The sequence below is a fragment of the Lissotriton vulgaris genome, chromosome 10 (assembly GCF_964263255.1).
Source record: "Lissotriton vulgaris chromosome 10, aLisVul1.2, whole genome shotgun sequence".
NCBI classification, from domain to species: domain Eukaryota; kingdom Metazoa; phylum Chordata; class Amphibia; order Caudata; family Salamandridae; genus Lissotriton; species Lissotriton vulgaris.
Window position 1 is genome coordinate 705,691,468 of NC_141698.1, and position 13,149 is coordinate 705,704,616.

Sequence of the window (13,149 nt, forward strand, 5' to 3'; positions counted from 1 at the left end):
CTGCCCTCACCCCTGCAGGAGTCCAAAGAACTATGCGATAACTTCGCCACCTTCTTCAACGACAAAGTTCTGAAAATCGAATTATCTCTAGACATCAACAACTCACACCTCCCGAAGGACAACGCGGCCATCCCTCAGGCCCTACCTTCCGGCTCCTCTCCCCTCCGTTGGCTAAGCTTTCGCCACGTGCAGGAAACCGAGATAATCTCGCTGATCTCGACCTCCAAACCATCAGCTCACATCTCAGATCCCATTCCCCCCTCACTAATCAAAAAAATGAAGCTCACCTTAGCACCTATCTGGGGCAAAATCATAAACAGCTCCCTACAAAGCGGAGTGGTCCCCGACTGTCTAAAATTGGGACAAGTCACTCCTTTGCTGAAAAAACCCGGTCTCGACTCTACTGACTTGAACAATTTCAGACCGATATCTAACCTCCCTCTACTTGCCAAAACACTGGAACGATGCGTTCTCCTGCAATTGACTCATCATCTGGATAACATCAATCTCCTAGACCCCCTCCAATCCGGCTTCAGACAAGGCCGCAGCACAGAAACCGCGATGCTGAACATCATAGACGATATTCACGGTTCCCTTGACGCTGACAAATGCTGCCTCCTCATACTCCTTGATTTATCCGCAGCTTTCGACACGGTGGACCATAGGCTCCTCATCAAGACTCTACAAGTAAGAGCTGGCCTCGGCGAGGTAGTTCTCGATTGGTTTTCCTCCTTTCTACACAACCGCTCGCAAATAATAAAAATGAAGAACTTCACCTCCGAATCCCAGCAAGTCAACAGGGGTGTCCCCCAAGGATCAGTACTTTCTCCTCAGCTCTTCAACATCTATATGGAACCGCTCGCCAAACTACTCAGGAATGCCAATATCCACTTCCACCTCTACGCGGATGACACACAGATCTACCTGGAAACCTCTTCAATTAACGACATCCACCGAGTAAATGCCGTCTTAAATGATGTTCAAGATTGGCTGACAAAGAATCACCTGAAACTCAATCCCGACAAGACCGAAACTCTTCTCATCTCTAACAAAGAAGACAACCCTCAAATCATCGAGTGGCTGAAGTCGATCGATGCTCTTAAAGGTTCTCTCACGCTAGCTGATTCCGTAAAATCTCTGGGCTTCACCTTAGACCCCAAACTAACCTTGACAAACCACATTAAGAACTCGGCAAAAAGCGCATTCTTTAACCTCAGACTGCTGAACAAAATCAAACCTTTCATTCCCAACCAGGACCTCAAACTAGCCACGCAATCACTAGTTCTATCTAGACTGGACTATGGGAACTCAATCCTAACAGGCATCCCCAAATCACACCTGGCCCCATTAAAAACAACATTGCATGCGGCAGCAAGAATGATCACAGGATGCAAAAAATCCGACCACATCTCCCCTGCACTCAAAGAACTTGAATGGCTCCCAGTGGATATGCGTAGCACCTTCAGAACGGCCTGTCTAACCCACAAGGCCCTCCACACCGGAAAACCAGAATACCTGGCAAACAAACTCACAAAAGCTGGCCAAAGTAGAATCTTGAGAAGCTCTAACTCCCTGCTGCTCATCCTACCAAAAACCAGAAAGAAGAAAACTGCGGACTGCTCCTTCTCAGGAAATGCCCCCAAAATATGGAACTCTATCCCCCCGCATATCAGAACCATACCGTCCTATGCGGAATTCAAGAGCCAACTCAAATCCTTGTTCCTCATCCGTTCCCTAGGTCCTGGGTAACTAGGGTCAACATCCATCCCCAGAACTATGTGAGAACTCTGTATCCTATTGCCAAGAAGTCCTACTGTACGAACTGTCATTTGATGATCACCTTTATTTGTTACTTGTCTTTTTGTCCACCTTTTCATGCCTTTACTGTAAAGCGCTCTGCTACCTTCGGGTCTTGTTAGCGCTATAGAAAACTTCTAAATAAATAAATAAATACATAAATAAATAAATATATTTTGTGGATATCCTCTAGATACATCAGATGATCAAGTAGTATAACTGGTCATTGGTCTTTTTCTACTACTCTATGTAGAGGTCACAGAGACCGATACAAAATTTACACCATATCATCTCCTTTTGTGTAGAAAAGGTTGAGTGGTAAGACCTGCTGAGCCGGCACTCGGACTGCGGAGCTATCGCAACCGGCCACCAGACCCGTGCCTTCAGAAACACCACATCGCGGCGCAGCTGAAGCCCCGGGGTACCGCTGAGTCGGCTCGGCGGAGGGTCCCGAGCCAGCACCGCCACAGCAGAGGAATCCAGAAACACCACACTCTCCGCGCGGAATAGCGGAAACAACAGACCAGCCCAGCTGCACCGGGACCAAGGTGGACCGAGCACCGGACCCATCCCCCCCCTTCCCTAAATTGGCAGATGCTGGCCGCTACAGGGGTACAACGGACAACACGCGCAGCAGGGGAGCACCGCGGGACGAACACCGGACCCCGCCTCCACTCACGAGCTGAAACAACAGACCCCCCCTCCACCCAGAAGCCGCCGATTGCAACGGACCCCCCCCCCCAGAAGCCGCCGTAGCCGCCGAAACAACGGACCTCCCCCCCACCCAGAAGTCACCGATTGCTCACCGGGATGAGGACAGCACCCCCCTCCCCGCAGTAAAGGAACTCTCCCACCCGCCCCGCAGTAAAGGAACACCAACGGACTGGAGGGCTGAGAGGAGCAGCGGACGCCGGCATGGAAATAGTTTGCAGTCAATGGTGGGGCACATGAGCGCGCAGCGGACACAGTCCTTAACTACAAGAGAAGGTATTTATGTACATTTTCTTTGGTTCTGAACTTTGTTGTACTTGTACAAAATGGCGGGGGTCGGAAAAACAAGAACCTAAGGCCATAAATCACCTACTGTGCCCACGAGAGTCCATCGGGATGAGTCTCCCCCACAGAGGGAGAAACGAAACTGATCTCACTGCTCACAAGCATGGAAATAAAAAGAGGACTAAATGTCTGATCTCACTGCTCACAAAGCATGGAAATAAATAGTGGACTAATGTCTCTTCTCCCCATATGTGGTGGCCATTTTGACACAGTCTCCCCCCTCGGACCACCATCGTGGCTAATCATTCTTTTGCACCTTATGTACTAAGATCTGGTCTCCTCAGGCTATCTCTAATCGTATTTGGCACTGTCTCCGTAACTTCCTTTCCTTCACCTGTGTCATAACGAACGCTACCTCACACCTAGCCTGGAACTGGGCTTACTTCAAACGGAACCTGGAACCTCTCCACCCTGCTCACAAGCAATAACAACAAATAAAGGACTAGCGTCTCCAGTCCCCCTACATGGCGGCCATTTAAGACTGACCTCTCTCTCTACTCAGCGGCCATCACGGACTAGTCATTGCCTTTTACTGCAGGCTCTAATTTTATTTTAATTATTTTATCTTATTGTCTTATTACTGGATTACTACACTGTATGCATTGCTTTCACACTGCCATCGTATATTCTAGTGTTATATTGTTATTGCTGCAATATATATGCACATTTATGGGACTTAGTAACTCATTAGTAGTTTAGCCCTATTCTAGCCTGTATTTTATGGTATTTTTATTGTAGTGCTATATTGTTATTACTGCAATATGTATGCACATTTATGGGATTTAGTAACTCATTAGTAGTTTAGCTCTATTCTAGCCTGTATTTTATATGCGGCAAGCTGCACATATCTCACCTTTATCCCCATCATTCGCTGTCCGCTTCCGCATTTATTTATTTTCTTATTGGGTTTTCATTGTAAGCTACGTCACGATATTGCACTGATTATTACTACCTCATCCAACTCTCTCTGTCAGGCAAACTGCGCCCAGCCACTTTCTAAGCCTAGACTACATTGCTGCTACCTCGTTCATTCTGATATGTAACTTAGCCTCCACCTAATAGGCCTTACCTCGCATAGCTGGTCACACGGTGTAAGCTGACTGCTACCTTGTATATAGGATACATCTGATAAGATGCTCCCACGCACTGGCTGTTCGGGGATCACACTGACTTCCACCCCCTATATCTGTGCTCACTCACTAGTGTCCTCCTTGGCCCTGTAACTAGCGGCTGACAGCGTGTACTATCGCCCTAGTTCAGACACCTAACACCACAGCCTCTCTAAAATGGAGCTCAACGGCAAGCACACTTTTAGAATTAACTACCCCTCCACCCCTCTCTCCAAAAGTGCCACTAAACGTTTCAAACACAACTTCTTGAGGGCGCACCCGGAAACACCCTTTGCTGACACCTACTTCTCATCGGGCAATGGAGCCCTGAATACTGATTTCATCTTCCACACCTCACGCAGAGCCCAATGGAGAAAAACTTTCCTATCTCTACTCACAGTCTCCATCACCAAGAAAACAACCCATGGCTCAACACTCACCATCACACCTTCCCACCTCTTCCCTGGCAGGTCTACCATTACAATCTATAATACCGGGATTGTCCTGATCCAAGCCACGGACAAGAACCTGGAACTACTAGACAACCTGTTCCCCAAGTTCAAACAGCACCTCTCCAAGCTGCGGACCCGAACCCAGAAGTCCGCCAGCACTATCCCCCCTGACCTCGTAGCCACCACCTACTACACCTCTACCACCAGTACCCCAGTAAATGGCCCACCTGCTGTTAACGCACGCCACTCCCCAAGGACAGTCACGAATATCCCCACCGCACATACTAGTAGCCCCTCCAACATGACACTTCTTATCCCCACACACACCCCCTCCATCCCTCTCCCCTCGGACAGATCATCCCCCACCCACAACACTCCACCATTTGAACAAGCCACCGCCCAAAGTTTATCCACCCCCTCCCATCTCCCCCTCGACAGACACCTCTCCCTCCCCATCTCTCTCTCCACTCCCACCCACGTGTCTCTCACACCCGACACAACAACTCCCACCCACAACACGCCTACATCTGCACACACCATCACTCGGAGTTTATCCACCCAACCACCCCATCCCCCCCATGGCAGACACCTCTCCCTTCCCCGCTCCCTCCCCACTCCCACTCATAACGTCATCCCCCTCCCAACACAAGATACAGAACATACCTCCTCCCTTACCCTAGCACCCCCCTCTCCCCCACCTCCTATTCTTAGCCCTCACTACCCTCCTGTCTCCCCCACTGTCTTCAACCTTCACTCACTCTTCTACTCACCTGTACCGTCTCCCACTGAAGTCACTATCTATGCTTCCCACCCTCCGCCTGCCTCACCTTCACCACTCACACCCCTCGCCCACAAACACGTCCACACCTTGAATACCATCCCACCCATTAGCACCGCGGAACACCTCATCAACCCTCCTGACTTGACCTTATCCACACTCCAACAAGTCAAGGAGGAAATTTTACAAATCAAAAAAGACATCCACGCAATCAAAGACCTTCTCTCCTCACAGCCCAGTCTACCTCCCACCATCCCATTACCCTACAAACGACGCACCCTTCCTACATACACTCGCCCCCGACGACACCAGCAATGGTCCACTATCCCCGTTCGCAATAACTCCCATCGCCCCCGTCGTGTTCTCAGCCCCTTGTCGGACCTCGACCTTTGCTCTCTCCTACGCTCTTATGGCCCAGGTCCGGTAAAAGGTTTTTCCAATTCGCACATCCCCATACCCACAATTCCCACAAACGCTCTGAGGCTCCCAACACTCAACAACAGAGGCTCCGTCCCTAACAACCTCAGGAAAGTTCCCCTCACACTAGAAAGCTCGACCACCCTTCTCTCTCCCAAACTCAAATGCATCCTACTAAACTGCAGATCGGCCCAGAGACATTCCTCCGACATCGCGGATCTTGTCTCAAATAGGGAGCTAGACCTAGCCTTTCTAACGGAAACGTGGCTCACTGAAGCCTCTACCCCGATTATGGACATACTAGTCCCCCCCAATTATCACATCATTAGGCTGGACAGGTCTCCTGGCAAGACGGGCGGGGGAATTGCATGCATTGTTAAGAGCAACCTCTCCGTTACTCAAGTCACCTCACCCTCCCTCTCCTCCTGTGAACTCCTCTGCCTAGACATCATCAGTGAGGGCAAACAAGTATGTACTCTACATCTCATTTATCACCCGCCTGGTGACAATCTCATATTCACCCAACAAGTCATGGACCTGATCACTTCCAACGCCGGTCGGCAGACCACTCAAGTCTACCTGGGTGACTTCAATCTCCACTGGAACGATCAGAAAGACACTTCAGTGAATAGTCTAAAAACTTTCCTCAATGCGCTTGACCTCACCCAATTATGCGATAAACCAACACACGACAAAGGCGCGATACTCGATCTCATCATTGCCAAAGAGAACGCTATTCAACTGGAAGCGATTCTACCCTGCGATTGGTCAGATCACCACATTATCACCTTCTTTATCAACGAAAAAGTTAAACCTAACCCTACTCAACCAATCAAATCCAAAACATGGAAAAGGGATTTGAAGAATCTTAACCCCTCCACCCTACCTCCCCACATCGGCAACCTCCTCCTTCCCCCTTCAGGTGCCTCAGATGTTCAATCACTGACTGACCACTACCTTGACTCTATGAATACAATAGTCAATGAAGTCGCCCCTCTGCAACTGAAGAGAGTCTCCACCAAAATTTCTAACCCCTGGTATGATGACAGTCTCAATGACGAAAGGCGTAATATGCGAATGGCAGAGCGCACCTGGAGATCGGACCCTTCAGCACTGCATCTCAAAAAGCTCAAGAACAAGAGAAATGCCTACTTTAGGAAAATAAAGCGCACAAAGTCGGACTTCTTCAGCCGCCAGTTGGACCAAGCGAAGAATAGGCCAAGAAAACTGTTTGAGCTAATCAAGACCCAAACAAAGGCACAACCCACACAATCAAATAGCACAACAAAGGACACTCCACACTGTGAAGCCTTCTCTGCTTTCTTTAAACATAAGACTGACAACATAAGAAATGACCTCATCATGGATGTAAATCGATACTCCAACTACACCAGAATGGCTGACACTCAACCTAAAAACAAGGCATCCTGGCAGTACTTCGACACCTATTCGGAAGAAGCTATACACAAACTGCTCTGCACTTTGAAGCCCTCTAATCACCTCACAGACCCTCTACCTGCTAATGCTGTAAAAGACTTTATCCCCTTGCTCCTCCCTCTCTGGACCAAGATCATTAACAGCTCTTTGCAACAAGGACACATTCCAGACTCCCTTAAGGTGGGGCAAGTCACGCCTATACTCAAGAAACCTACAGCTGATCCGTCTGACCTAAACAATTATCGGCCCATCACCAATATCCCCACCCTGGCCAAACTGTCGGAGAAATGTGTCCAACTCCAACTAACAAAACACATTGATCAATTTGACCTCCTCAACCCTCATCAATCAGGTTTCAGAGCGAAACATAGCACGGAAACAGCTATGACACACATAATTGATGACGCCCTCCAAATTCTGGATCGGAATGAGTCCTGCCTCCTCATCCTTCTTGATCTCTCGTCAGCATTTGACACGGTCAAACATGAGAACTTGTTGGAGCTGCTAAGTACTAGGATGGGGCTATCGGGAACTGTTCTCAAATGGTTTTCGTCTTTCCTTCACAACCGGTCTCAGAGGTTCAAGATCGACAATGTACTATCTACACCTGTGCCTGCAGATCTAGGGGTTCCACAAGGATCCACCCTCTCTCCTACACTGTTCAACCTCGTTATGGAACCCCTCGCCACCTTGCTTCAAGCATCCAATGTTCAATTCCATATGTACGCTGATGACACACAACTCTACCTAAAGTTACAGTCCCCGGAAGATATCAAACAGCTGAATTCCACGCTTATTAACACCCAATCCTGGCTGGCCGATAATCACCTCAAACTGAATGCTCTAAAAACTGAGTTCCTACTCATCTCACCTCCGGCGAAAATCTCCACCACCCAAACCTGGCTCAACAACCTAACAGCACTCAATGTCCAACCTACCATCGTGGACTCGGCGAAATCCCTAGGCATCACACTCGACGCCAAGCTCGACATGCAGCAGCACGTCAGCAAAGCCACAAAAGCAGCTAATTTCCAAATTAACACGCTGAGGAAAATTAAACCCTTCCTCCCGGCCAAAGACTTCCAAACTGCTGTACAAGCTCTAGTCATCCCTCGAATAGACTACGGAATTGCGACCCTCAGCGGTCTCCCACTATCCACAACAGCACCCTTAAGAGCCTCCCTGAACGCTGCCGCGAGACTCATTACTGGCTCTAGAAAGCACTCGCACATATCCCCAGACCTAAAGTCTCTAAAATGGCTGCCTTTTGAAGCCAGAATACAGCTAAAAATTGCAACTATGACACACGCGGCCGTGCACCACAAGGCACCCAACTACCTCGCTCAAAAGCTGTCTATATCAGGAGGTTCGAGATCCAATAGGAGTACTAAAAATCTACTCCTGAAACCTCGTAGATTTCGGAAAGCGAAAACTTACAAACGCTCCTTCTCAGGAATGGCACCCAGGATCTGGAATGCGCTCCCTCCTGAAACAAGGCTAATCACCTCCACTGCACTCTTCAAGAAAGAGGTGAAAACAATGCTTCTGGCCAAGATCTCCTGATCGCTACAGATGTTGGGTCAGAGACTCTGCATTGCTTGTACCGCTGCTCTGCCTATCCCCTGGCACTATACTCGACTTGTTGGGGGCACTATTACGCTACTCTCTTACTACCGACCAAGATATGATACACGTTGGTTTACTGATCCACCTGTACGCCATTGTAGTCGGATCAATGACCTGTGTTGCTCTATACTACTCCCTTACCTTATCATATATGGATTGGTTTTATGTTTGTTTTTATCATCCATGTTATTACCATGTTACTTACCATGTTATCACCATGTTATTACCATGTTATTACCATGTTACCATGTTATTTACCTGATCATATATGGATTGGTTTTATGTTTGTTTTTATCATCCATGTTATTACCATGTCACTGACTATTATACTGTTCCCATTATCTCTGTTTACTCCTATTGCCCCTTCCCTGTCTTTGTGAAGCGCTCTGATATCTGTAAGGATCCTGTTCGCGCTATATAAAACTTTGAATAAATAAATAAATAAATAAGAAAAGAAGGATATCCAGATGATGACACTGGCCACGTCTGGCAGTTGATGGAAATCTGACTGTTTCATAATGGTCTCTGTTTTCGATATCAGTTCTGATTATGGAATAGAATATTCCTTTTGGAATTCTACTTAATAATAGTGAGCTAGATGGCTGATGGTTGTTGTGTCTCTCTTACTTTTTTCTTTTTCTTAAATGGTTTTTTGTTGACCGCCAGATTTTTATGTATTGAATATAGTTGAATTGGGGATTAAATCTGGTCACTGGTCAGTAAACTGTTCCTTATACCCTTGTGGATGTGTAGAGAGTACATTTCGAACATTGCCAGATTTCCCCCAAGCAGAAACATGGCCAGTTGATGGACCGACTCACAGTAAATTCTCTGTGAGGAGCAGACTACTCTACTTTTTGTGCTTTTGTTGTAGTGGCTTACAAGCTACCAAATGAGGACCTTAGGTTGTTTGATGTTACCCGTTCATAGATACACAGGTCTGGCTCTCCTGTCCCATGTCCTAAACTCTACCTTCACCCAGAATCCACACTGCTGTTCTACTTGCAGTAGAAATCTTAGTTTGTCTAGGCCCTACATTCAGAATGGAGGTAATCATTGATTAGTTATGGCATCATGCTGTGATCTGATAATGAAAAGATGCTAAAATCAATACTACTGAAAACATTTCGATATACGAGAGAGTGCAGGGTCTAAAGTGTTATTTATAGTTTGTAATAAGTTTTATATTCCACTCGACTGAATTACTTCCTTATTTTGTGTTTTAAATATACCAGACCTCCTGCTGCTTCAGTTGATGAACCTAGATCTGCACGCTGAATAGAAGCATTTCATATTTCGATATTTGTCAACTGGTTTAAATCAACAACATACAACGGGGCCTTTCTTGCAGCGATCGTTGTGCGTCCATCTCATGGTGAAGCATGTGTTCTCACGCTAAGTGCAGCAAAACACCACAGTATTTCCTGATGAAAGAGGAATACCAAGATAAAACTAATGTGGGATTTTATGCTCTTTATTGGCATTTTATTGGAATAATATTGCGATGGGATTTTTGTTCTTGTTTAGTGGAAAATATTTTAAATCGAGCCGAAGTGTTTGTAAAGAAACACCCACCTTTTGTGAATAAATAAGGGAAAGATATAAACCAAACAAAGCAACTGGTAGAGTCGTGGAAGCTGAGATTTCTGCCATAGATTTCCCTCCCACTCTCATCTTTCAAATGCTTATTACCCACCCTACCGCAGTCGTCATGGCGAGGCGTCCCTGTAGTAAATAGTTCAGCAAATAAAGGCATTGATGCTACAATTTTTTTGATCAGCCTATTTCCCATCCAGTTTAAATTGCACACCTACATTAATTTTTTGCGTGATGTACGTGTTAATGCAAACATTTGGTGATGTACTTGTTAAAGCAGAGATTTGGTGACCCTGATCTCGCCTGCTTATGCTGGGTTGCTCTGTGACTTTACCTTAAAAACTATACATGAGATGTTGGCTTAGATTAGAACATATACAATGTTTACCTTTGTATATTTGAAATATTTTGTCCTGAATGGACACTGAATATTGTGGTTGTGTGGAGGTTCATAGAGAATGGTTACCTATCCGTCCAATTTCCAAAACACTGTTTTGTGGCAGGAGCAATGCTTTTCTGCAGCTCAAAGGTATTTCCTGTACCCCGGTTTTAGGATTATTAACAGTTTTAAGGCTACATCACAAAATCTCAACACAGTTCATATTAGGAGTCGCACCCACCAGGGAGGGCATTGGCACATTTCCATTAAGGTTTCCTGTTGAAAGATTTAAAATCTGAAAAATCACCCTTGGGATATGGAGCTAAGTGACTGCCAGTTGGTCATTAAGCATATATGTCGTTGCTAATTATTTTGACATAGAGTTCCCTGTGGGGCGCCAGCCCAAGGCATTTTGCTTCAAATCCTGATGCTTGTCAAAGGAACTTAAATGCAAATTTGAATTTTCATACAGTTGGAGTCACCTGGTAGTCCTCCTGTCCCCGAGCTGCCAATCGAAACTATGCTGGACGACCGGGAACGAAGAATTTCTCATTCGCTCTACACCGGTATTGAAGGTCCGGACGACTCGCCCACAAGGACCGCCGCGCTGACGAGGATAATGGGTGAGTCAAGGCGGCGTTGCTAATCAGATCCTGTTGTGTCTTTTCATGGTTCATTGAAGGGTGGTTAATGAATTATGCATGCGGCAGACAAGTAATGCAAAAGTTACAGACAACAATTGCTAACAAGCCTTCCAAACGCAAGTACCTCACTCAATGTTCTAGACATTAGCAATGCCTGCGTCAATGCCCGGGAGAGGAGGTGCAACGCTTTGTAAGACCTTAGATGGTCAAAATAGGCCAAGATGCACAATTCGGGTTGTCTCAGTGGAAAATGCTGCCCTTTTTGTTTTGAAAATATACTTCTTTGTTTCCAGAATTGCTATTGGTAGGTTTTAAGAGTATGGTAAAGCTTCCTCTTTTATAATCCTACTTGCAAAAAAAATCAGCAGTTAAAAAAAAAAAAAAAAAGCAAAATACTTGCCGCATTATACTCTTGAGGGACGTCTAAGCGGTTCCTTGAGGTGCTTGGTTTGGAATTGCTCAGAGCTTTGGCTTCAAAGTGGTATTAGTAATTTTCTGCATCCTTTGTTTGTATTCTGCCCCATGCTGGCTCTGGAGTCTCCTGTGGCCTATGAGGTTATTAGCACTTGTTCTGCAGCAATTCAGCTTCCCGTGAACATCTCCCGTTAATAAAGACTTGCCTTACCACTGGAGTGGTTGGTGTTCCTGAGCAGCTCATCATGGGATTAGTTTGTAAAGGATTAGCACATTTAAAGCACAAGGAAGCATTTGATTAAAAAAAGCTGCTGACATTAAAGGCATCTTTATTCATAACACTTTTTTTTTCAAGCCGGAGAGCCTCTGGGTGGCCATCTTAGCACAGCTATTGCCTTTTCAACGCCTCGCCGTGCTAAGAATTCGACATTTTTGCAGACAAATGAGCTCCCGTGATTTTCTGACATTTCTAGCAAATGCCCACAAAAGAAGTGCTTGATTTGTAAGAGTAAAATCAATGCTGTCTGAGTATTAGCGCGCACAACAAGAAATGGGCGGGAAATGTTCATGTCCTTTGTACTTCAAAGGCACCTAGATTGAATTTTGTAACATGCGGGTTAACATGAACAATAAGCATTGTTTGCATCAGTAAGAAATGATGGTGTTTGTCAGTAAATGCACTAAACACAGGGCTAGGAAAGGCGCAAGGATTTACAACACACCAAGCAAAATGCTATTTTGCCAGCTGGAGCGATTCCTATACACTAAAATAAGGGTACTTTTTGACTTTTTTGAAAATGTAACTCTATTGTCTGATTATATGGGATTACCAGTCATCCGCCATACTCTTAACAGAAATGGATGTCTGCGTTTTCACCATTTCTATTGTGCAAAACTAGCTGGGGTGATGGGGACAGCAGACTGCTGGACAGCATTAGGTAGGAGTATATAGGGTGCCCTGTGTCAGGGTGAGTGGAAACTTAAACGTACATGTATGTGGTGCAGTTGGGAACCTAGCAGATGCAAACTTTAGAAAGGCATCACCCAGGTCAGGGATTCTGTCATACGGCTTCTGATGGGGGTGTGCAATATGACTGTGCCCTTTTTAGGTTTGACATGTAATTATGCTTCTGCCATTTATGGCAAATATTGTATTCTAATAAATAGAAATGCATTGCATATTTTGAGCTCCTCAAAGATGAACATTTAGATATCCTCTTCCTCACTGAAACTTGGATGACAGAATGTGCTGGCCCTGATATTGCTTTTGCTATTCCACAAAGTTAGACTGTGGTTCATCATGACAGAGCCGGAAAGAGGGGGAGCGGTGTGGGGGAGAGTGTATTGCCATAGTTTTTAAACACTCTCTGAAACTTAGTTCCTTTGAAATCACTGAAATCTCAGAAGCAGAATCCCTAGGCTTCTGTCTCTCCTCTTCTTCTAA

At 46.0% G+C, this 13,149-nt stretch overlaps 1 protein-coding gene across 7 annotated transcripts in view; it reads left to right on the top strand.

The window, feature by feature from the left end:
* Nucleotides 1-13,149, top strand: part of PARD3 (par-3 family cell polarity regulator) — a 1,412,997-nt gene that overhangs the window by 864,197 nt on the left and 535,651 nt on the right. For all 7 annotated transcript variants that reach the window (XM_086941535.1, XM_086941533.1, XM_086941537.1 and 4 more), the window contains exon 15: nucleotides 11,120-11,270. In XM_086941535.1, coding sequence (XP_086797661.1) covers nucleotides 11,120-11,270 — 151 coding nt within the window. The remainder of the gene's footprint in view (nucleotides 1-11,119; nucleotides 11,271-13,149) is intronic.